Genomic DNA, 25909 nt, shown 5'->3' on the forward strand with positions numbered 1-25909 from the left:
AAGGGCTAAATCGATTAACAGAGAATAGATGTTTTCTAATTCTCTGATGCCTTCTGAAGAGCCCCTTTCTGAAAAAAGTAACAAGTAAATACTTATAATTAAAAAAATTGCTTAAGTTTTGAAGGCCCAATTTTGCCCTCAGTTACATGGGTGGGGTATATGGAAACTGCACTTGACTAACAATTTAGTTCATGTAAAAATACTTAGACTGCACAGGTTGAAGTGATAATCAAATCATATTGTTATATTCACTCCAAAGGCCTGATTCTACTTTCACGGACACTGGTGTGAATCAGCGGTTACCCTGTGGAAGTCAATGGTGTTAAACCAGTGTGAGATCAGAACCAGGCCATAAATTGGCAACTGTTAAGAAAAAATAAGATTTTCAGGGCAGTGATCAAGCCAATTTTTCTTCTGCATCTCTGTACTTGTTTTTTTATCTTACACAGTCCAAGCCCAGTCTTGGAAAATGAGTCACATATATATGGGCCGCATGCGTGAAAAAGCAAGTTGTTACTCTCCAGCAGCAGCACTGAATACAGCTGTTTGTTTTTAAAGGAAGCCCTGAGTCAGCGGTGAGGCTAAGGTGCAGGGCTGACGGAAAAGACATATAACACCATTGTTCGCTGGACCCTTGCAATGGCACTGGTGCTGCATTCCTGACACTATTTCTCATGTATCCTTACAGGCATAGAATCATAGAACATCAGGGTTGGAAGGGACCTCAGGAGGTCATCTAGTCCAACCCCCTGCTCAAAGCAGGACCAATCCCCAGACAGTTTTTTACCCCAGTTCCCTAAATGGCCCCCTCAAGGATTGAACTCACAACCCTGGGTTTAGCAGGCCAATGCTCAAACCACTGAGCTATCCCCCCCTTGGATAACAGGTTTTTTTTTAAATTAGAGTATACATTTTGAAATATACATGTGTGTAGAGTCCCGCCCCCCCAAGTAAACAGAGCAGGATACAGTCGCCTTTTCAATTCTGAAGCAACCTCTATCCACTTGACATGATACTCATGATGCCAGATCCTCCTGGTACACCCCTTTCAAGAGGGCATTAAGGGCCTATCCAAAGCACACTGAAGTCAATGCAAAAACTCCCATTATGTTTAGTGGACTTTGGATCAGACTTTAAAATAACAGGCTGCAAGCAGGCCCCAGCACAATTTTTAAGGTGGAGTGCAAAAGAGGATGTGATGAGTAAATGACTTTGTTTGGATCTTCTTAAAGAGATAAGCAAGTGAATCTAATGACTGAGGGATCACTGGCTTGAGCCAGAAGCATGCAGTGGGCAAACTTTTCTCATGCAGCTCTACTAAAGCTCCTTAATTGTGAACCTACTACTCCATTCCCGGATGTCTCCCATGCTGAGGTTGCTTATCATGCCAAATTGTGTGGTGGTTTTGAGGATGTGGCCAGTCTCCATTTCAACTCTGCTACATGGCGAGGATACTAGAAATGTGTCTTAAACAGGTGCAGCACTTTCTTCCCCAGATGCAGCTTTCTTAAGAGCAGGTTCTAATTTAGATGGGTAACTGAATCATGTTTTAACCACCGTGACCATGCAGTACTATGTTGTTTTGCTTTGGATCCACCAGCTGTAAAAAACAGACTGAATTAATTTAGAGAGAGAGAACACTAGATCCAACCATTGTGTGTATTATACTGATTAGTCACACTAAATTCTATCCTCTCTTTCTCATCTTTATGAAAATGCAGCTCAACTTAATTTTGAATCAACCCTATAATTGCTAGGAATAAATGCAGCAATTAAAATGAGTATGATAAGGGATTAAACTCTTGACTATAGCCAATCCACCCCCCAGCTGCAAAAGATCACACATGCAATAGATTCCCAGATGCATTCCATCCCCTCGATGCAATCTTTTTAGCCTTTACATGTGAGATAAGAATAGCTGGGTGCCAGTTCACTGAAGTTATTTCAACTGGCAGCTTCCTGGCTACCAGCTTCATAAAACAAAAATGTGTGCTGCTTGTTTCTATTTTTCAAAGAAACAAATATCATCAAATTGCATACAGATACATGTGCTAATTATTCAGCATTGGTATCAAGTCCACTCTGAAGAGCAGCTAAACAGGGTTGCAAGGTGAAGCCACATAACTGAGGACTCTAACCTCATCACAAGTTACAAGCAGCTCAACTAGACATGCGAAGGGTCCAAATTTATCTGAAATAAATTGCACACCCACCCAGAAGAGATTCATGTGCCAGTTATTTGCATTCCAAGATTTGTTATAAGACCTATATATTCCCAGAAAGCATGTGATCTCAAGTTGGAACAGGCTCCAAGTTTTCTTTTAACAAGAAAACTTTTAACAAGTGGAATAAACATAGTTCATTTTCAACTCACTCCATGTTTAATGTTAAAGAAAGTAAAGTGAATTTCCCTCCTCTGAACTGTGCATTTGAGAAACAAATCCAAGGTATTTCAAATCTAAAATCGTTTGTTTATTGCAAATTTGAAGAGCCTGGAATATAAACATATAAGTAGTTTAAGCCAGTTGAATCTATTTTCTTTTTTGGTTTATGGCATTAAAACTTAAGGATTTACTGTACAGTACAGATTTAAGACAAAAATTTATACCCCAAGGAAAATAATTTCAGTCCCACATAGCCAATGACTCTAGAAAGCAGATTTGACTAAACTGAAGAATGCATATTAAAAAAAACAACCTCTACATTATTAGGCCAGAACATTCTAGTTATGCTACTATACACTTTTGTAATATTTCAACCATTACCATAGAATTCTTTAGCAGATGAGAAGCAGCAGGACTATCCCACGCCAGAGCAGCTGAGAAATTCTGCCACCATTTGAAGCTCCCTTCAACGAGCACTTATTTCCTTCTTAGAAAAGCCTTTATAAGCTGCTGGTTGCTTTCCTTCAGGTTGATGTTTCTCTAAACAGCACTAAATGCCAATTGCCCAGAATGCAGACTCTGAGCATGGCTCATTGTATGTTTCCAAGGGTTTTTCTCATGCTGGCAGTCATAATCAGGACTCAATTTGATCTCCCTTTTAGCCATCCACTGATTTGTCTACAGTCATTTCATTTATTTGTTATATTTGCCCCAATATCTGAGATAGCAACTGCAGAAATATCACCTCCTGCAAGAAATTCCCAACAAAGCTTACAAATAACAAGCATTAAAAATTAACTGAAAGCAGATCTTTCCTTGTACATCTCTACCCCGATATAACGCTGTCCTCGGGAGCCAAAAAATCTTACCGCGTTACAGGTGAACCCGTGTTATATCGAACTTGCTTTGATCCACCAGAGTGCGCAGCCCCGCCTCTCCCCCCCCCCCCGAGCACTGCTTTACCGCGTTATATCTGAATTCGTGTTATATCAGGTCACGTTATATCAGGGTAGAGGTGTACTTCATTGCCTTAACATACACTTCACCTAGGACTGATCCTGTCACTACCATGGGACATAGCAACAGACCCCCGCCAGAAGAAAGGAAAGTGAAAATTGAGAAATTCTTTAAGGAGTCAGAGAAATCCCCATCACTAGTGATTATGAAAGCTGGATGAATCAGGCACATACATAAAGAGTGGTGAATGCACAGGGCACATGGTCCCAGAGCCTTACAAGGGAGAATCGGGTTTTAAACTACAGAGCTATAGAAAACCTTCATCTAGCAGATAAATAGACTGGGTTTTTCAAAGGAATCTAAGGGAGTTAGGCACCCAAATCACAATAAACTCAGTAGGAGCTGGGTGCCATGAGCTACCCAAGGGTCTCCCTTAGGCTTCTCAGAAAACCCCATCTTCATTGTTTAACAATCTGCCTTGAAGGACTGTTTATTACATGGTCTTCAGGTTTTCATGTTAGTTGCAGAACAACAGGTCTTCCCCTCCCCTAATACACAGCACGTAGTAGTCACTTAAACCATTTGGAGTAGTATGTGATACAACCCAAATGTCACACACCTTGAGTTACAGCAGCCACCCTGACCAAACAGGAGCTGTGTCCCTGGTGAGAGAACCATGTTTCTTCAGTGTGTCTGACGGGAGAATGGGATGGGGAGCAAGACCTCAATTAATATTCTAAGTTCTATAAAATAAGCCCATCCCTAAGAAAATAAATGATGTGTTCACATACTGGAATTCAATTAAAAATTCTGTTTGAAATGGGAGTCTCCCTATTGAAACCAACCATTTGCCCGTGTCACACAGAGACCACCACATACAAACGTAGATCACATAAGTTTAGTTCAGATTTTCCTCCTCCTCCAGTAAATTGCAGCTGGAGTCGTATCCTCCAAGCAGCCAGTGAGTTCTAGAGATGAACCAGTAACAGAGCCCGTTGAAAATGCCATTAGCCCACTGACGGATGAGGATGCTGATGTGGAATCTGAGTCACAGCTATTTCCCAGATGACAACTGCTGCTGGTTTTGGTTGGGAAATTCAGATCATCTGGTTCTTATCACAGCCCCACTTTTGGGGACATGATGCCTGTCAGTGACAGTATGCAAGGCTCCTCTGAGGCCATTGCCCAAACTTGTCTTTTGCTACTGCAGAAATGAAGCCAGTAACAGAAAAAAATATTTTTTCCATATAAAGCCCTCCCCTCCCTCCAGACACACACAGTTATATCTCGACACGGGTTTCTGCCAGGCTACGTATTCACTCTCTTTTGCAATTGTGGGTGTTTCTTATTCTTCAGGTATGTCTGACAGGTCATGAATTTGCTACAGTATAACGATGCTGTCTCTAGTGTGAAGAAGTAACTGCACTCAGGGCTTATCTAGGTGAATAATGTTAGGAGACGGGATAAGTGACCTCATCCTTTTGTAAGGAATAAAAAATTCAAAATTTTCCCCACTGTAAATATATGTTTTACAAATTTTCACTTGCAAAATATTGTGCATCTTTCTTGTGTTCCATCCAAGGTGACAGCTTCATTAAAGCTTGGCTAGGAAATTGCTTGGAAATCTCTGTTTTTTTGACAGAAGGCAAAGCTAGAAGATAACTTCACAGCCAGTTGAATTCATATTGATAATTACTGTCAAACAAAAAGTTAGCTGCTAAGGCATTTCTGACTAGCTGTTGGAACTTTCTGGGTTATTTTCTCTGGAAATCTCATGAATCAAATATTCTAACAGTGTTTCCAGTGACCAGAGCACATGTTTACTATATTTAGGCACAAAAAAGAGTTGTACACTATGATACCGTACCACAATAGTGATGTACATCAGCTGTACCAAAATATATGTTACCATTCTGCATATCTCATCATAGCAGGAGCATAGTGGTTATCAAAAATCACCAGGCTCTTCTGTGAAATGCATTAGTAGTCTCAGTCCAGCTTCTAATGGACACATGCCCATTTCATGGAAACCAACACCACCACAACAGGTGACCCACTGATGGCAAACTCAGTGGAGTTGCAAGGACTGAATGGGTGTGAAGACTGAACTAGCCTCGTACCCCAGAGGTGCTTACTTCAGGTCAGGATGAAAGGATGGGGAAGAGGCGTGGGGTTGCTTGAATTTCTGTTCCCCCCTGTGTTTCTCTTCTAAGGCTAAATAGAAGACTACAGTATTCAGAGTTGCCAGCCTGCCAACTTTCAAGAGAGTTTCACAAACTGTAAGAGCTTGATTATTTGGCTCCTTGCACACACAAAGCTACTGAATGCAAATGGAGTTTTGCTTGCACAGAAGTTTTACTTTAAAAAGTAAACAGTTAGCTGTCCACTGTTGTTGTTAGCAGCCCACACGTGGGGTTGTTTCATGACAACCACTCTGTTAGAGGAGGTATGATTTACTGTATATTGCCCAATCAAAAGGATGTTGCTGCTTAAAAAACTACACAAACCCCTGGAAAGCACTTAGTTTTCTGGCAAGTACCATGGAAGGAATCACAGAATATCAGGGTTGGAAGGGACCTCAGGAGGTCATCTAGTCCAACCCCCTGCTCAAAGAAGGACCAATTCCCAACTAAATCATCCCAGCCAGGGCTTTGTCAAGCCTGACCTTAAAAACCTCTAAGGAAGGAAATTCCACCACCTCCCTAGGTAGCCCATTTCAGTGCTTCACTACTCTCCTAGTGAAAAAGTTTTCCCTAATATCCAACCTAAACCTCCCCCACTGCAATTTGAGACCGTTACTCCTTGTTCTGTCATCTGCTACCACTGAGAACAGTCTAGATCCATCCTCTTTGGAACCCCCTTTCAGGTAGTTGAAAGCAGCTATCAAATCCCCCCTCATTCTTCTCTTCTGCAGACTAAATAATCCCAGTTCCCTCAGCCTCTCCTCATAAGTCATGTGCTCCAGCCCCCTAATTATTTTTGTTGCCCTCCGCTGGACTCTTTCCAATTTTTCCACATCCTTCTTGTAGTGTGGGGCCCAAAACTGGACACAGTACTCCAGATGAGGTCTCACCAATGCCGAATAGAGGGAAACGATCACATCCCTCAATCTGCTGGCAATGCTCCTACTTACACAGCCCCAAATGCAGTTAACCTTCTTGGCAACAAGGGCACACTGTTGAATCATATCCAGCTTCTCGTCCACTGTAACCCCTAGGTCCTTTTCTGCAGCACTGCTGCCTAGTCACTTGGTCCCTAGCCTGTAGCAGTGCGTGGGATTCTTCCGTCCTAAGTGCAGGACTCTGCACTTGTCTTTGTTGAACCTCAACAGATTTCTTTTGGCCCAATCCTCTAATTTATCTAGGTCCCTCTGTATCCTATCCCTACCCTCCTGCATATCTACCACTCCTCCCAGTTTAGTGTCCTCTGCAAACCTGCTGAGGGTGCAATCCACACCATCCTCCAGATCATTAATGAAGATATTGAACAAAACCGGCCCCAGGACCGACCTTTGGTGCCCTCCGCTTGATACAGGCTGCCAACTAGACATGGAGCCATTGATCACTACCCATTGAGCCCGACGATCTAGCCAGCTTTCTATCTACCTTATAATCCATTCATCCAGCCCATACTACTTTAACTTGCTGGCAAGAATACTGTGGGAGACAGGATCAAAAGCTTTGCTAAAGTCAAGGAATAACATGTCCACTGCTTTCCCCTCATCCACAGAGCCAGTTTTCTTGTCATAGAAGGCAATTAGGTTAGTCAGGCATGACTTGCCCTTGGTGAATCCATGCCGACTGCTCCTGATCACTTTCCTCTCCCCTAAGTGCTTCAAAATTGATTCCTTGAGGACGTCCTTCACGATTTTTCCAGGGACTGAGGCGAGGCTGACTGGCCTGTAGTTTCCCAGATCCTCCTCCTTCCCTTTTTCAAAGATGGGCACCACATTAGCCTTTTTCCAGTCATCTGGGACCTCCCCCGATTGCCATGAGTTTTCAAAGATAATGGCCAATGGCTCTGCAATCACATCCACCAACTCCTTTAGCACCTTCGGATGCAGCGCATCCGGCCCCATGGATTTGTGCTCATCCAGCTTTTCTAAATAGTCCTGAACCACCTCTTTCTCCACGGAGGGCCGGTCACCTCCTCCCCATGCTGTGCTGCCTAGTGCAGTAGTCTGGGAGCTGACCTTGTTCGTGAAGACGGAGGCAAAAAAAAGCATTGAGTACATTAGCTTTTTCTAAATCCTCTGTCACTAGTTTACCTCCCTCATTCAGTAAGGGGCCCACACTTTCCCTGACCACCTTCTTGTTGCTAACATACCTGTAGGAAACCCTTCTTATTACTCTTAACATCCCTTGCTAGCTGCAACTCCAAGTGTGATTTGACCTTCCTGATTTCACTCCTGCATGCCTGAGCAATATTTTTATACTCCTCCCTGGTCATTTGTCCAATCTTCCAGTTCTTGTAAGCTTCCTTTTTGTGTTTAAGATCAGCAAGGATTTCACTGTTAATCAAAGCCAGTCACTTGCCATATTTACTATTCTTTCCATACATTTGGATGGTTTGTTCCTGCAACCTCAATAAGGATTCTTTAAAGTACAGCCAGCTCTCCTGGACTCCTTTCTCTCTCATCTTATTCTCCCAGAGGGTCCTGCCCATCAGTTCCCCGAGGGAGTCAAAGTCTGAAGTCCAGGGTCCGTATTCTGCTGCTCTCCTTTCTTCCTTGGTAACACTGACAGTAACAGTGATGGGTGTCAGTTCTTAGAGATAGAAGTCATCATAGTCTGCTTGCGTTGTGGGTCTTCCACTTCCTGGTCAGTGGTAGTTTTCTCCCATCTGCCGATGTGCCACTGATGAAGCACTAGTTCAGTGCACAATAATTCTCAGCAGCCATTAGTGTTACTCGGCCTGGAAAATCCACTTCTTAACTGTGCACCAGCTTAACCCGGGCAAAGGGATCACAAGTCCCCCCGTGGAATACCTTGGTACAGGACACCCCCAGTGGGCTCTCTCTGATCCACAAGGGAGGCTCCACGGCAGAGGCATGGAGGGCATGTGCTGGGGGTGTAAGGGGCAACTGGCTATTTTGGGCAAGTGCATTGTCCCATAAGCCCATTTTCTAAGTGGATAGGGTTTGTTCTCTACTATGAATGTGTTAAAAATTTCTTAACAGAAGATTCCTAGTTATTCCTAGATTATTTTTATTTTAGCCTTTATTATTATTGGTTTGGATCATCCCTCTTGCAGAACAGGGAGAGGCAACTCAGGGGAGGAAATCTCTATGAGAATCCCCTGACAAAGGTTTCCCTGACTGTTTTGCTTGTGTCAATGTGGGACAGAGATCCCCCCTTCCCCCAGTGGAAAAGACTTGGCAGACCTGCACCAGCCCCAGCAGCCCCTGGTTCCCGCCAGTGGAGGTCAATTGGAGTTGTGATATTAGGGGCTCCCCCTGATAGATGCCAGGCCATGGAAAGGGGGAGTGGAAAGGTGTTGCAGAGGTGGCCGACCCTCTCTCCTTCAGCACAGGAGCAGTGACTATCTGCCAGGCAGGAACATCTGGACAAAATCTTGACTGTTTAGTATTAAGACTGAAGTCACCCTCTGAGCACCAGTGCCCTTAACACAGGATGACTTTAACCATAAGAATGGGGGAACACACACACACATTTACTTCCTCTACTTATTCTGCAGCTCAATATGCAGAACAATATTTAATGGGAGGTGACTGAAGGGAGTACATTGTCTAGGTCATGCCCATTGGCTTATCCTCATAAAACTCCCATTGCCTGAACATGTGCCACGTGGCTACACTGCCATACAGCACTTCACAAATGTATCCCTTCATGATTTATAATGCATGCACTAGTCCACAGCAATAAGTAAAAAAAATTGATTATTTAAGATCCAAATAATCATTTCCCACAGCTGGACTGATGGTTGTATCCCAGGAGAAATGTGCCAAAGGTGAGCTCACTTGTTCCCCTCTAAAGAGCAGCAGCCGAGCTGGGAGGCAGGGGGCGCGGAGAGGGAGGTTGGCAGAGTATGGCGCTGACACTGTATTACTTCAATATGTGGCACACTATGCTCACCGTAATATGTTATAACAATGCCTTATAAAATCAGTCACACTCTCATTCCGCTTAACCACCGAAAAATAGACACCACTGGGCAACGTGAGCGAGAATGAGAGAGAGAGAAAGCGCGCTCACACAGATGAAAGTTACAATGCTCTTCTGTATTTTACTCATTCTGCACAAGTGTAAACACCAGACATGGATGATCCAATAGAGAGAAGAGTACAAGCTGGCTCAATGTCAGCCTTGTTTTCTAATTAAATCAGAACTGTTTTTAAGGCATGGACTGATTCACTTTCAGTTCGGGTGAAATCATTTTTGTAGAATTCTGAACCCATCCAAACATTGCTGGGTTCAAAAGTTCACCTTAAACTCCAACCTTTTGGGTTCACTTTCCATTTAGAAGACACTGGGGAGGAAGGGAGGGGCAAAGAAGGAGCATAGAGAGGCAGGATAATGAGTAAATTAAATTATTGTTTATGGTAGGTGCTTTCCAAAAGCTCAAGAAGGGAAGCTGCTCCAAGAAGCTCACAACCAAAGGACAAGAGACAAGTGGACAGAGGAACAATGAGAAGAACAACAACAATGCGCAACTCAATTCACTGTAAGTAGCACAGAAGAAGTGAGTAATTCTGAGAGACTTAAATATGCACAGGTCAGATCAGGCATGTAAGGCCTGTTACTGGTACCACATAACTGATTATAACCTGCCGTAGGTTGGGTGCTCATCAACTAAACTAGGAACCCCACCATTCACTGAACTATGTGGAGTATGCCAGACACCCATTGGAGTGAAAAACAATAGCCACAGAGGAATAACTCCATCTGGCGTTGCTGCCTTACAGCTAGTTCTTGATTGAACAAAGGATGGGGAGGAAAACCCTGAACTAAGTCAGCTCTGGAGACAACATCAGGCAGTTGGCCCTGTAACTCGGTTGTGCCCTACAACATCTGCTGCAACTGTGCTGGCTTCTAAACATTTTGGTCTCCAATTTTTGGGTACAGTCCGTAGTGCTGAGTGTTCAGGGGAGGGCTTTGGTCTGAAGGCAAGCCTCTACCACCTCATTTTTTTTCTGCCTAGGCACGAATGCCAAAAGGTTGCTTGTTAGTATGTCAAATGTTCTGGACGAGGTCAATGACACCATCACCAACAGAGAGCTGAAGAAGCTTGACATCAATGTAGCCGCTCTCTCTGAAACCAGACTAGCTGACACAGGCTCTTGATGCAAGATGCATTACACCTTCTGGTGTGGAAAAAGCAAACAAGACTTCCAACACAGGATGGGTTTTGCATTCAAAAACTCATTAGCATCCATGGTTGAATGTCCCATTGCAACATCAGAATGCATCATATAACTAGGAATATCTACAACAGGTGGTTTTGCCATCATCATCAGTACATTTGCCTCACCACTTTCCTCCATCTCTCAAGAGAAAGATTTGTTCTAGCAGCACTTCTGCAACATTGTCAGTAAGCTGCCTTTGGGTGATCAGATCAACTCTACCTACTGGTTTCAGAGTAGCAGCCGTGTTAGTCTGTATCCGTGTTAGTCTGTATCCGAAGAAGTGGGCTGTAGTCCACGAAAGCTTATGCTCTAATAAATTTGTTAGTCTCTAAGGTGCCACAAGTACTCCTGTTCTTCTTTCTACCTACTGGGAGATTTCAATGCTAGAGTCAGCTCAGATCACTGGATGTTGCCACTATATATAGGCCACCATGAACCAAAAAAATGGCTTATAATGGGCAAAGACTACTGGAGCTCTGCACCACATTACTAGAACCTAATTCCAGGGGTTCACCACTGGAAGGTCTCATGGAGAAACCCTAGATCTGGACAGTGGCACCAAATGGATTTGTCACCCATAGAATTATATACAGGATGTTCTCCATACTCACTGTTTTTCACAGTGTAGACTACTGCACAGACCATGTGCTTGTATGCTGCAAAATAAAACTTTCACCATGGAAATTTCATCATGCCAAACAAAGAAGTTGCCCATACATTAACATCAACACAAAAGATGACTAAAGAAGGTATCACCAATTCACTATGAATCTCAGGGAAGCTAAGCCATTGATTGCACCCTCTCTGAACATTGATGCAGCATGGAACACACTCAGAATGAATATTCATCTAGGTGCAACCTTGTTTTTGGTAAAAAGACTTTACAAGATAAAGACTGGTTTGCAGCATATCCTGAAGAAATATTTCCAGTTATCAAAGCAAAATGCACAGCACCACCGCACAATGAACGCCACTCCTGAGACACATGCTAACCTCAGAGTGACTAAGAGCACATTACAATGAACAGGAAGGCAATACATTCAGTCACGCTGGCTCAAACTGTGTGAGAAGGCACAAACATCCTTTGAGAATGGAGATATAAGATGTATGACGGAATCAAGAAATCAATAGGTGCCTCAACCAAGAAGATTGCCCCACTCAAATCTCTTAATGGAGACAATATTATGATGGAAGCAAACAGATGCAATATTGAATGGAACATTAGCATAAACTCTATTCATGTGAAACCACTGTTTCTGAAGCAGCACTAAATGCAACCATCAGGCTTCACACTATTGAAGAACGTGATCTAGAATCATCTATGTATAAATGAGCTTGAAAAGGCAACCACATCCCTAACAGGAAAGACTACAGGAAAAGATGGAATTCCAAATGAAGTACTGAAACAAGAATGACAGGTTGCATTTAAACATCCTCACAATGTTTTGCTTGCCTCCTGGAGGAAAGGTGATGTATCACAAGACTTGAAGGATGTGATCATCCTAATGTTGTATCAAAGGAGATGGTAGTTGTTGCAATCAATCCAGAGGAATTTCTCTCCTTAGTCTTGCTAGTAAGACTGAGATGGGTCATTCTCAAAAGACTAAGTTCTTGCTGAACATGTGTATCCAGAGAGTCAGTTTGGTTTTCATGCCAATAGATCAACCAGCAGCACGGTCTTCACACTGAGGCAACTGCAAGAAAAAAGTGTCAAGAACAAGGAAAACCTCTCTTCATGGCCTTCATAGATCTTACAAAGGCTTTTAACCTTGTCAGCAGAAAGGGTCTTTTTCAACTGCTAGAGAGAATTGGTTGCCCCTCAAATCTTCTCAGTCTGCTTTGATCCTTCCACAATGGCATGAAAGCTAGCCCAATATAAAAGGTGACCAATCTGACAGCTTTGAAATCTGCAGTGGTGTTAAATAGGGATATGTTTTGGAAGAAACACTCTCCGGTATATTCTTCTCTGTGCTGCTTTTGCATGCTTTTTCCATCTAGCATTGAATGTGTCCATCTCCATATAAGATCAGATGGAAAACTCTTCGTGACTAGGGACAAAAAGCAAAGTCAGACACTTGCAGATAAGAGAACTTCTTTTCCCAAATGATGAAATGCTCGTTACACACAGTGAAGAGGAGCTCCAGCAAATTTGCAGTAGCTTTGCGGTAGCTTGTGATGAATTTGGACTACCCATCAGTCTAAAGAAGGCAATGATTATGGCACAAGCTGTGTTGACTGCACCAGAAATTTCAATAGCTAGACCACACTAGGCATTGTGGACAAAGTTTTGCTATCTGGGATCAACTGCATTGGATAACTTATCTCTAGATGACGAGCTTAATTCTCACATTGGAAAGGTGGCCATCAGTCAGTAGTCAGTCAGCTGACCGAGCATGTATGGGATAGCAGAAAATTAACACTGAACACCCTAGATATGGATTTACCAGATGTGTGTTCTGACCATGCTACTGTATGGTGGCAAGATCTGGACCACCTACCGCAGGCATGAGAGGACACTCAACACCACCTTATACACCCGCTGCCTCCATTGTATTCTAAATATCAAGTGGGAAACCAAAGTTCCTGATACCAAAGTACCTGAGAAATCAAAATTGCCAAGTCTTATCCCTATTCTCAAACAGATGTCTCCATTGACTTGGTCATCTGTGCGGGATAGATGACGGATGCATTCTAAACAATCTCATGCATGGGGAACTTGAGAGACCAGTAGTGACCTATGCTTAAGGATGTTTGCAACATGGACACCACAAGCTGGGAAGATACAGCTAGCAACAAGCTACAATGGAGAGTTGCACTGTGCCAGGGAGTCAAGAGAGGCTGAAGAGAGGTGGTTGAGAGACAGGAAAGCACAGCAGGCCTCAAGTGCTAGTCTTGCATACTCTATGCCTTCCATATCAGAAGTGCACAATACACCCTGGGAAGGATTCTGATTTGATATTAAATTTGAAAGGGAGAGTGAAGGCTGTGGAATCTGCTTTCCAGGTAAGAGAAGAGGTAGATGGTGTCAAGTCCATGAGATGGAAGTCAAGGCCTGAGTAGACACGTATGGAGATACAAGAAGGGTGATTACATGGAGGCTGGTTGATGGTTGGCAGAAAGTGTGGAAAACCAGGGAATAGAAGTGTAGCAGACTCATCAACTTTTATCTGTGGCTCAGCCATCTCTAGAGGGAGACAGAGTATCACACTGAGTGGATGTGGGTTATACACTTCCACCTGGCTAGGAGAGCTCATCCTGAGCTTTATAGGTTCACCCAATTCAAATCCCTGTATGGGCTACTATCTGTAACCCTCCCCCACCCACTCACATGAGTCATCAACAGCAGAACCTGAGATCTCAGGATCTAAAAGCATGATTCTGTACTGCCTCAGCTAAAAACAGAGTGCTACACTAAGTGGGTGTTACAATAGGATGGAAGGGAAATAGAGAGATGATCTCTGGACAGTAGGTGGAAAATGTTTGGGAGTGGGGAGAGAGATCGCCAAAGATTTGTATAATTTCAGATAAGCAGCCACAATTTTGGGGCTGATCCAAAATAAACCTCCCAATCTTTTGAGCATTTCCCATCACTCACAGTTACCTCATGGACTCATATTTGTATTTATTTTAATGACGATGGGCCATTCAGAGGGTTCAGAACTTTAGCCCTACCAGAGCCAAAAAAGGGAAAGGCATGTGTTTATGTGAAATATAAAAAGAAATTAAAAAAAAAGCATGATCTAAGCTCAAGTTCCCGCATCAGAATTAAAATAAAAAAAAAAAAGGGAGGGGGGTGCACACAGAACACAAAAGAACTACTATAAATCTTGGAGTTTGTCTACCACATTTTTTTCCTCTTAAATCATTGTAAAATATAGGTATGTTGACCTCATATTGGTGTGTGTATTTTTTTTAAAGATGGAAAAAACACCTTATCCCAATATTACTTTATATATACCAAGCAAAGCAAGGTTTGCCATGAGTAGCAGGGATTTTATTTAAACTGAATAACATATAAAACCCACATAAATTACCAGGATATTAATTATAGCTGTCCTTACGAGTTCCCTCTGATATCACATGTGGAAAAATACATATTTGCACGGCTTGCGCTCTCTCTCTCTCTCTCTCTCTCTCTCAAAAAAAAAAAAAAAGACATCCACACATTGGAGTCAAAATGTTTTTCATAAGAAACTGTTCTCCTATGTGTTCTACTCACTTTTGATATAAATCTTTGGTAAGAAGTTTCCATCCCCCCTTCCCTCTTTTAAATCACTAGCTCAGCTATTTCTTCTTTGAAAATCGCTGCCTGGGCTAGATATTTAAGGAACACGTTGTTGATATCATGCTGACTTGAAATTTTCCTTTTTTTTTTAAAGTTACAGTAACTATGAAAATATCACATCCAAAGTACAATTATAATCATAACCCACCCATACTGAAATGAAAAAGAAAGGCAGGGCGGGGCATGCATATCAGGCAGTTATATATGAGCCCTCAATGACAGATGGTTTTAACAGTTGAATGAAAGAAAGAGATATAAATAAATAAATAAATAAATAAATAAATAAATAAATAAAATAAAATAAAATTCTCCACTCTCATTTCAGTACCAGAGCAGTAGGAGTCCTTATTGCTTCCTTTATTCCTTTTCATTTCTGGCTCTATTGATGCAACACAGGATTTGAACAATACTCTGGCAGACTTCAAATGGAAACAAAAATTATATCCAACTAAGTAGGGAGGGGAAATCTGACACCCCTATGGTACCTTCGTGTGGAAGCAAAATGACTTATATTTATTTTATGGGACAGTTTAAATTTATTATATGTTGCATATAATTTCCTGTCTCATTTATTTCGTGTTCTTGGAATTTATTCTAGGATGTCTTACTTTATCACATACCCCCACCCCTCTGCCCTGACACCCTCTGTTGAATTTGCTGTAAAGGAAATCCCAGAAAGGCAAAAAGCCTAGAGCACCATTCTAAGGAACAGTTGAAGCCATAGAAGAAATTCTGTAAGACCAATGAAGATGAAAATGGAAACTCTGTGAAAATTAATGTACTGTAGAATCAGTGTATATACCACTTATTTCTCTACGCAAATAGAAAAAGGAACCCGCTTATGAGATGTATCCAAATAATTCACAGGTGGTGAAACTATTAGAGAGTTCTGCAGATGCTTGCCTCATAAGCAGAATAAATCTCACATGCTACATACACTGCTTTCTCTCCTTTTTCCCCAGTCACCCGTCCATAATGCCTTCCGATTTCACCACAACTATTTTGGTTATTTTTACAAGAAATTGGGACAACGTCTATATCTGGCAGGCGAGAGAGGCTGCTCACATGTGAAAGGAAATTCTAACCAGTGTATTTAAAAGGAAATAAAAGTGTTTATCCATTTCTGAGAAATGCAGCACAATCTGGGTACAGTGAAGTCTGATATGGTGAAACTCCAATGGATAGTGAAATAGAAGGAAAGTTCCAGATTGTTTCAATGGATTTCAGGGGGGCCTGTGAAATTCAGGTTATAATGAACCCCCAACTTACAGACAAGTTGTTCTGTGAAATAAAATGTCTCCACAATAAGACTATTCACAATCTAATACTACACAGTATACAAATCATGGTAATTGTGAATGATCACTTTTTAAAAATGGATACTCTCTACTATGTGCACATGCTACACATGTAAATGCTCACTTGAAATAGGTATTTAAGAAGATACTTAGGCCCAGATCCTAAGTTGGTATTAATCAGCATAGCACCATTGAAGTGAAGGGAGGTGAACTGATTTACACCAGCTGACGATCAGTTTTCAGCTAGCACCACATTTACAAATGTCCATTTAGTTTTGGCATCACTACTTTAAGTATAATATTTGCAGCTTGTGTAGAGATGTGCAGATGTTTAAACACCAACTAACCAAGTCCAGTCACAGGACATCTATGTGCAGAGTTTTCTCTGTCATTCTTGGTAGGAAGGTGAAGCATTTGAGAATGACATTGCAGCACCATTAAATGGCATTCAATCTTTCCAGCACAACATAATCCCCACAAGAATCCTCTTCTGGATGTGTTCCTCCAGAATGAATATGGAACTACTTCTTCACAGGTAACTAGATACAGAAGCTTTGTTAGATTTCCATAGTGCAGTCCAAAGCAACACATAGCCTCAGGTTTTGTTACAAACGGAAAACCTCAGGCCTGCTGTGCAAGTTTGGAGAAAACTTGGAATAGGGTATATATTTGGGTGGAAACTACATGACATTCAGTGGATTTTTCATGGGTTTCAGCAGAAACTAGACAATGCTAGGTGGCTTTAGCTGAGGCTTGGTTTGAACTTTTGGGGTTTCCCAAAACCAAAACCTCAAAGTGAAAGTCAAGGAGTAAGAACGTATGTGCGTTACATCTGCCAAGCTCCCACAAAGCTCTGCAAAAAAGTCAACTTTCTCGATGCTGGGGTGTGTGTATGGGGACAGGTAATACCCCCAATGTTCAGAGATATCAAAATGTATTTGCAACATCATGTCTTGATTATATAGGTGCAATTTCCACCCATGCAGAGAGGTAGCACAATGATTAACATTGCTCCACAAGGAGGCTTCTACCCCTCCCCTCAACTCCTTCATGTGTGGGTGCATCTCCTAGGGATGGATGGATTAGCCAAATTTTAGCCCAATCCCAGATTAAAATCCAATATTTTGTTTTAAGATCTGGATTTGTTCCAGAGTCCTTTCTCTCTCTGCTGTCTACCCAAGACATCTCTATCTTCGCTGATAAAGATAGAGGTCTCAGCAGGTGCAGCAGTTTCTCTGCTGGGCCCCCAGCACCACAACGGCAAATCTCCCAAGCTCTGATATACAGTGAAATCTTGGCACTCCTGTCAGAAGGGAGCAAACCACGAGAGAGGATGATATCTCAAAAGATTCAGGTTGGGATAAGCATTGGTCATCACCAATCACCCAAACGAAGTCTTACCCATCACTAACTACCCTTTGCAAAGCTTTCTCCATCACTAAGCAGAGATTGGCTGGAACCTCTAATAGATCACAGTGTGTCTTTTCATGATTTATCTTCTCTGCCTATTTCTTCTTTTCCTTCTCTCTCCTTGCCCTGTATTCTTTTTTCGCTCACTCTCACTTTCCCTAAATTATATTTTCTACCTCCTCCTCCATATTTTCTGTATCCTCTCTATATTGTACTCCTTTTTTCTAACTTAACCCATATCACTCTCTCCTCCTACACATCACATTCCCATCCTTGCACCCCCACATACAGTGTTTGGAAATGTTACCAGACACCTAAAACCTAAAGGACTAAACCTAATAGCCAGCAACTGATATGAAAGATGCTTCCCACTGACCAAGGCAATGGCCATGTGAGAAGCCAACTGCTCTCCTCTACAACTGCTAGAAAACGGGAAGGTGTTGTGATTCCTAGCCGGGTGCTGTCCCTCAGCCCTATTTTGATGACTCTAACTTGTCTACTAGCTTTTGGCTACATTTGAAGGCTGCCTCCACAACTCTCACTAGCTACCAATAGAAAGATGGAACATTCTCTTTCTGTTGCTCTCTGTTCCCAGAGCATTCAGGTTGCAGCAATTGGTGGGAAGTGTCTTCACTACTCTACCTTTGGATCAGCATCCTGGTTGTTGCTATGGGGATGACCTTGCTACTCTATCCCTCTCCCAACCTCTGTTTCTGTGCCGGCCTCTGCTAATGCTCAATGCCATAGCAGAGTGAAATTGATCTGATTTTTTTCTTTTTTTAAATCAGCTTCACTGCTGCCAACAGACTGTACAGCAGTTTGAGAAAACAGCTATGAGCAGCAGCAGAGTCTGCAGTCTCAGACGGACAGCATTGCACCAGATATTCTTGGTTCACATTTGGATGGCTATCTTCACAATCATAAGAGCTAGAGACTTTTTTAAATGAAAGCATATATTATGTAGAATTCTCCTTGAATAGTTTCTTATTTCCTCCTGGTGAGTGGACTGTTCAAGCATTACACTAACTGATTAGTTCATTAAGTTAATTATTGATTGACTAGTTCATTCAGTTAATACACAGTTTCTGGACCAACATGATTATGGCTGAATATGTTCTAGGCTCCAGATTCTTTAGGGTGTTTTATTGCCTGGTCTTTTTTATTTTCTCTTGCCAGGCCTAAGAATTATACTAAGGACAGAAAACCACCCGAAAAACCCAACCCCTAATCCTCAGGAGACTAGTGACACCACTGAGCTAGCCTAATAGTCTTTATTCAGGTCCAAATCCCATTAATTTCAATGGGCATTTTGCCTGAGTAAGGATTTGGGCCCAAAGAACAAAACTGCACCACTAACTCAGTTCATCTGATTACAGCAGTTCCCACAAATCCTTGCCCTCAGTGAATGGAGGGACAATAAATGATATACTTGGAAAAGCAATCTGGAAAAGTTCAGCAAAGCAAGTCTAGACATGAAACTCTAGCACAAGATATCAAAAAACTGACATATTAGACACACTTACTAGTGATTTGGCCATTCATATAAAGAAATTTGTATGTTGTGTGTATAGATGTGAAACATTCAGATTGAGAGTGTACTGGCTAGGTTTTCAAATGCCAAAACTGTGCAAAGTTTTGAGTGCACCTCATTTGCACGAATGAAGCCTGCATTTGTATGTACAAACGGTGTAGTTCAGCATGCCACTACCCAGTTGGAATGTTCAAATGCCAGTTTGCGCACACACACGAGCGTGCATAGAAAGTGTACATGTGCAGTTTTGGAATCCAGGCTGGAAAATCCATCCTTATACAGCTATAAACGTAGAAACAGATGGGCATATATACAAGTGATAGACAGACATATCTGCACGTGAAGAGAAATGACAGAGTCAAGCTTTCTACATTCAGCTGTAAACAAGGAATTTAACATTCATTCCACAGACTAATTGTGCTTATGGTCATCCAAGACAGATCAAGTTAGATAATAGAGGAGTAGAGTGCCAGAGAACCTGAAAGGAATGGACTATTGTGCTTGACTAGTTTCCATGTATAAATTAGTGCAGAGAGAAAAAAAAAAGAAATTCTACAGACACATGTACTTTATTATAATTCCTAGTGTTATTCCCGCACAACTACCACAATAGCAGGCCAGAGAGCTAAAACCACTAAAAAGAAGCGAAGAGCAAATGCAAATTTGATTAAATGCCTTTCTGACAAGAAGTGGCTTGACTTCAGGTTTGGATGAACACACGTCAATGACTGGTCTTAGACATTGTGGTTTGCTGGTGATGGGTTTTTATTTTTAAATGAATAGAAAGGAAATCTTTGGAAGAGAATGCCTGCTCATTTTTGTTTCCCTCAAAAGAGGTGTGTTACAACTTCCTTAGCATGCAAAACTCTGTAGGACAATGAGCAAAATTCCCCAAATATCTCATTTTAGTCTGGAGAGAGAAAAATATATATTTTAAGAAAGTATCAAGTCTGCTTTAACTCTTACAGACTCAGACTCTGGGCACTCTGTTCCAGGACAATTAACAAGTTAAATACCTGACCCTGCGGTCCTTCCTCAGGGAAAACACCCCATTGAAATCAAAAGGATTTTGCTCTGACTTAATCCTAAGGAGCCCCGGAGGACTGCACCCTTCAACACCTATTGCTACATCTTTTTAGAGGGTGCAAACTGGTCTAATGGTCTGCCCTGCCCTGGCTCTGCTCTGCTCCTTGGGGTGAGGAGGCAGGAAGACTAGCACCACAGCTGGCTCTAAATTCCTCCATTCTTTTAGCACCAGCAATGCAAGGGCTGGGGTTGCATCTGGACTATGCCAACCTTCCCTGCTGGTACACCCGTGCAGACCAAGCCACTTTCTAGCCTTGAGCATGTTTTTCTTTCAGGGGGGTCTGCTGCACACACATCACACACAGCAACACATGTGCTAAGTGACTTAAGAGACAGATCCTGTGAAGGCTTTCTACTGTAAACTGCTTACTCGCAGGAGCAGTCCCATTATAGTCAATGGGGCTACTTGCTGTAGTAAGGACCTCTCACAGTCAGGGCCAGCTCCAGCTTTCTGCCGCCCCAAGCGGCGAAGCGAAAGAAAAAAAAAAAAGATAAAGCCGATCGGTGGCACTTTGGCAGCAGGTCCTTTGCTCCCTCTCTTCCTCTTCAGCGGCAGCTCAAAGAGGAAGAGAGGGACTGAGGGACCCACTGCCGAAGTGCTGCCAAAGACCCGGACGTGCCGCCCCTTTCCATTGGCCACCCCAAGCACCTGCTTCCTTCGCTGGTGCCTGGAGCCGGCCCTGCTCACAGTGCTAACTTTTTGCAAGACTGAGAAGTTACTTTTTAAGTACAGATCCAAACTCTGACTTTACTTACAGCTGAAGTCAAGGGGAGTCTTTCCATTAATTTCAATGGGCTTTGAATCAGTCCCTTTATGAATTTACTGTTTGGTATACTCTGGAGTGACACATATATTAATATATCCCAACACTTCACCATATTAACATCCAAGTCAAAATCCTGTAGTCGTTACTCAGTCAAAACTTTCACTGAAACCAAATAAGGGATTTGCCTAAGTGGGGACTGAGAAAAAAATGCCCTGACTCCGAAAAAGAAAGTTTTGCTTGTTTCATATCACTATTCTTAAGGCACAAAAAGAGTTTTATTTTAAAAATCCCTGCTGGAGGGAGGGACACACAAAAAACCCCCACACAAACTGGTATAGTATTAAATATAATGCATAATGGTTGGCAGCAAAATGCACTATTTATTTTCATGAATTAGGGACTGAGTGCGCAATTCACAAGCAGTGGAGTGAAGCAAGTACAAGTGGTGAGGCTAGGGGTATTAACCTGGAGTCAAATCCTACAGTCCTTACTCAGTTCTAACTTAAGAAAAACTCCTACTGATTTTCCCTGAGTTAGGACTGCAGAATCTGGCTCATAATGCGTAACAGTTGCCAGGCTAATAAACTTTTCATTGGTTAAGGAGAGCATGTTCTACCCTCTCATGCCTCTCTACAGTAATTTGTGTGGCTTACATTTTATTTTATATTTGAAAGAGCCTTTTTTAACCAAAATTATTTTTGTGGAAGATATTCATATTTACAATTATTTTGAAAACTCATATTTAATGATCTGTGAATAACTGTTATTGAGACCTGACAAAGATCCATAACATGCATTTTGAATAGGGATATATTGTTTCTGATACTCTCGTGGCTATCAACGTTAACATTAGCATACAATAATTAGCACATTTTGTTTCATTCACATGTATATGAAAACATAAGCTCAGTTTGATCTGGAAATAGATAATGAACTTTGGAATAAAATAATGATTCTTCAGTAATTAAGTATAAAAAATATGCACTTTGCATTGGAGTCAAAGTTGTAAATTAATGTTTAAAAAAAACACAAGAGTTTTTGCTTTCGATCACTATTTACAAATTAATCTAACCTTCAGATGAGCTTAGCTAACGTGCATGCCCACGACACTCTCCTGTTAAAAATGTGTGCATTACTACTAATGTTTTCACTGCAGACTTTCTGGAGAGTAAACGCGCAGCTCATACCCATAAAATTAAGTATGAGTCACAATGGAACATTTACTTTCAATCAAACAACGCAGGAATGGTGTTCAGTTGTAGAGCATCTTATCAGTCTCCTTGGGAGACACAATAAAATAAACAAACATCCACCAAACAATAACCACCAATTTTGCATCTGTAATGTACACCTGAGATCACAGAACAATATTTTGCTTCCAAAATTTAGAGTTAACTTGTCTCTCTAATAACTTACAGTAATTATCAGAGATAATCCAAGCTGGCTGCAGAAGTCCCAGTACATGCTGTACATGGTTTCTCTGCATTTGCAGAGGAAAAAATAGTTTTTAAAAAGAGAAGAAAAACCCAACCCCTAGTACATAAATTTCCAGGAACAGTACAACATTTTACAGTTTGATTTCAACAGGGGAAAAAAGGCTGTTGTCCAAATTCCAAGCACTCAATCCATCATTCACAGTTCATCTCTCCCCACATTTATATAATCTATGCCAACATTAAACTTTTGGTTCTACCTGGAGCAACCTATACTACAAGAACCCTCATAGTAGTGTCCTGGAGCCTGGACTTCGACACAGCAGTTTTATAGCCCCGCAGCCCAAGCCCTGCGAGTCCAAGTCAGCTGACACAGTCCACCCTTGGGTGTTTAATTGCAGTGTAGACATACCCCTAGAACCTGTGTTGGGTTAGAGGGGATGATACCTGCGGAATCATTTCTTTTTACCTGGGTCTTAAAGATTTAGAAAAATGGATCTCTCGACTGCAACAGTTAAGTATTTAAATAAAAGAAATGACATTTACCAGGAGCAGAGACGCCAGGAGCAGGGTGCCAGCAGTTGCCCAACTGCAGCATTCCATGCTTGGATCCTTGCCGCAATCTGAATCGGACACTGAATAAGCTGCTAAGTGCTCCTCTGCCTGCTGTCACATCCAGTACTGGTGCTAACACTTCAGCCCTGCCTATCAGCTTCCATCAGCTCTGCTCACATTTCCTGACTAAGGGGTGAGTGGGTGGGGGGTGAGCTGAATGGAATCTCTCTCTGAGCAGGCAGCCAGCCAATCAGGCTCTTGCTAATCAGACATGCAGAATAACAAAGCCAAGGGGTCCAGGGAAAGTATAAGAGAGAAAGAAAGAGGGGAAGGAATGAGAGAGAGAGAGAGAATGGCAAAGCTGAAGGGAGTGCTCTGCCTTTAGTTAACCCGACTCAAGAGAGCTAGTCCTCTACTTGCCACGAGCTGTTTGTGGCTTTTGCTAGTACAATCGCGTTCCTTCTAACTGTGCATTGTTCCATTCAGGAGAGAAACTTAATCTTTGTCAATATAGAACACATGCCATAAAGGGCACAAATCATAAGAGACAGAAATTTGCCAGAGAAAAATAAATTCTACTTAAATAAGGTGGTCCTGTATTCCTTAAGGGAACATGGACTGTGCAAATCTTTTTTATGCCACTTCGCCACAAAGAAGCATCTCTTCCCCTCCCCCCCCCATCATCTCTTGTCATACACATATCTATCTATTTTTAAACTGGTTTCAGAATTTCCTGCTTTACATGGATGATGGCTGCAATGTTGTGGTAACCAAGTCAGCTGGTAAAGATGCTGGTCTGTAAAACAAAGAATGAAGAAAAACGTTCTCATCACCTAAAGAAAAACAATTTCAATTATCCACATTCAAAAGGGACCGAGATACCGACTGAGGGATGTGCTTGCTTAGCTCCTTCAACTGATGAGTTAGGTAACTACCAGTCCAGAGCTATATTGACCACTTTCTCACTGATGTCTGTGATGCCTATTATACGTGCCTGTTAGAGCACAGTATCGCCGCCTGTTAGTAAGGTTGCCACTTCCCATCATAATACCTTGTTTTCAGTGGCTTATAAAACCTTGCCAAACTTTAAATGTTTAGGCAGAAATTTCCCCTGCCAGGCCTCTGCCTCATGCTGTAGCTTTCTGGAGAATTTCAGCCAGAATGGATCAGCCATTGCTGAGAACAAGAATAAGGGCAAATAAATTTTTGCCCATGTTAAAAACTTCTGGCAACCTTTTCTTTCAATAGCTCTAGCACCTTCTGGTTTGGAGCAAGAGCCTCTGTGTCTGTGATGGGCCTCTTGCTGTCCTTTTGAAAGTCTGCCATCTTATAAGCTTTTTTAAAAAAAAATCACAGGTCACACATACCTCCCCACCTACCTATTGGCTCCCAGCCTCCCCACAGCTGGTCCAGCTCTTGTCCTCTCTGCATTCAAGTGAGGCAGTTTTTTCCTCTATGCTGCAGGAGGGCCTCTCCAGTGCTCTCAATGACGCTCCTGTGAGCAGGACAAGAGCTGGACCGGGGGGGGGGGGGGGGCGTGGAGAGAAGGGGAAACTGGCATAAGGAGCCTGGGGGCGGATACTGGGACTATAGGCTGGCAGGAGATGGGGGAGAGACTGGAAGTGGCTTGGCAAATTGACAGGGACTGGAAGTCAGGAAGGGAAATGTGAAGAAAGGTGGGGAAGCTAAGAAAGGAGGAGGAGCTGTGGAGGGAGAATAGAGTCAATGGCAAGGAGACTGGGACTGAAAACTAGTGGGATGTGTGCATGCTTATGGGGGTGGGGAAGAAGGGGAGATAGATCTGATGAGGAGCCAGGATGCAAGGGGAGAACCGAGAGTGGCTGGGCGAAGAGACTAGACTGGAAGCTGGAGGGTTTGTGGAGAAGATTAGCTGGGCAAGGAGACTGGTACTGGAATGAGGAGTCCAGAGGGGTGAGACTAGGATTTGGGCAAGGAATGGGGGACTCGGGCTGGCTAGGGTAAGAGAATGGGACAGGGATGAGGAGCCAGGGGTGGGACATGGACAGGGAAAGGGCAAATTTGGTAAACCTTGCGGGAGAATGGGCAAAATCTAAAGGTTCTAGCCCTGCTAATGAGCCATGTTGGTATCAATATATGGAATTTCTGTTTTTTTCAGTTTGCTTTTTTAAGAAAACCTAAGAAAATACACAAGTTTAAAAACACTACGACAAAAGAACATTAAGGTTGCAAAATCAAGTACTCAAAAGTAAGGAAATGCCAGAATATAGATGGCTTGCACAACCTTAATTTGGCCATCTTGTGCCTATGCATTATACTACATTATGATAGCAATGATGTAATTAAAGATAGTATCACAATGCATACACAGAAGGGGGCCAAATTAAGGTTGCTCATTCAACCCTCAATTTTGGAATTTCCTAATGTTTTGAGTGCTTGACTTTGCAACCCTAATAATGTTGTTCACATATTTTTGGTGTATAATTATAGCATTTTCAAAAGCAGCCTCTTCTTAGTGAGTTAATTTTTGGGCACTCAACTACCAGGCAACACTGTTATGATCAATACACTGGCTTCCAGTAGAGTATATGACGTGATCCCAGTAGAATGCTTCCAGACATGCACAAAATTCTGCTTTTATTTTTCAGAACCAAACCACTCAATTCCTGACTACCTGAATGGTAAGGGATGTACCAATTAGAGATGGGCATGCCCTTTAAAATTCCAGTTCATATTTCTGACTGAAGCCAAAACACAATAATATATTCATTTGTTTGGTAGCAAACAGTTAATGTGGAAAAGCAGATACTGATGCTACACATGCCCATCCCAGATTTACTGACTCTTGAAATGCCGTG

At 42.2% G+C, this 25909-nt stretch overlaps 1 protein-coding gene across 9 annotated transcripts in view; it reads right to left on the minus strand.

The window, feature by feature from the left end:
- Positions 1–25909, minus strand: part of ADAMTSL1 (ADAMTS like 1) — a 690570-nt gene that overhangs the window by 233414 nt on the left and 431247 nt on the right. Inside the window, exon 1 of one of the 9 annotated variants that reach the window (XM_005297672.5) lies at positions 23064–23265. The exons of 7 other annotated variants lie outside the window; for them this stretch is intronic. In XM_005297672.5, coding sequence (XP_005297729.2) covers positions 23064–23120 — 57 coding nt within the window. In that variant the 5' untranslated portion in view covers positions 23121–23265. Of the gene's footprint in view, positions 1–23063; positions 23266–25909 lie in introns of those variants that run through there. One more of the 9 variants, XM_024105402.3, reaches the window with a different exon arrangement.

This window comes from Chrysemys picta, chromosome 6, assembly GCF_011386835.1.
Source record: "Chrysemys picta bellii isolate R12L10 chromosome 6, ASM1138683v2, whole genome shotgun sequence".
Classification (NCBI taxonomy): Eukaryota; Metazoa; Chordata; order Testudines; family Emydidae; genus Chrysemys; species Chrysemys picta.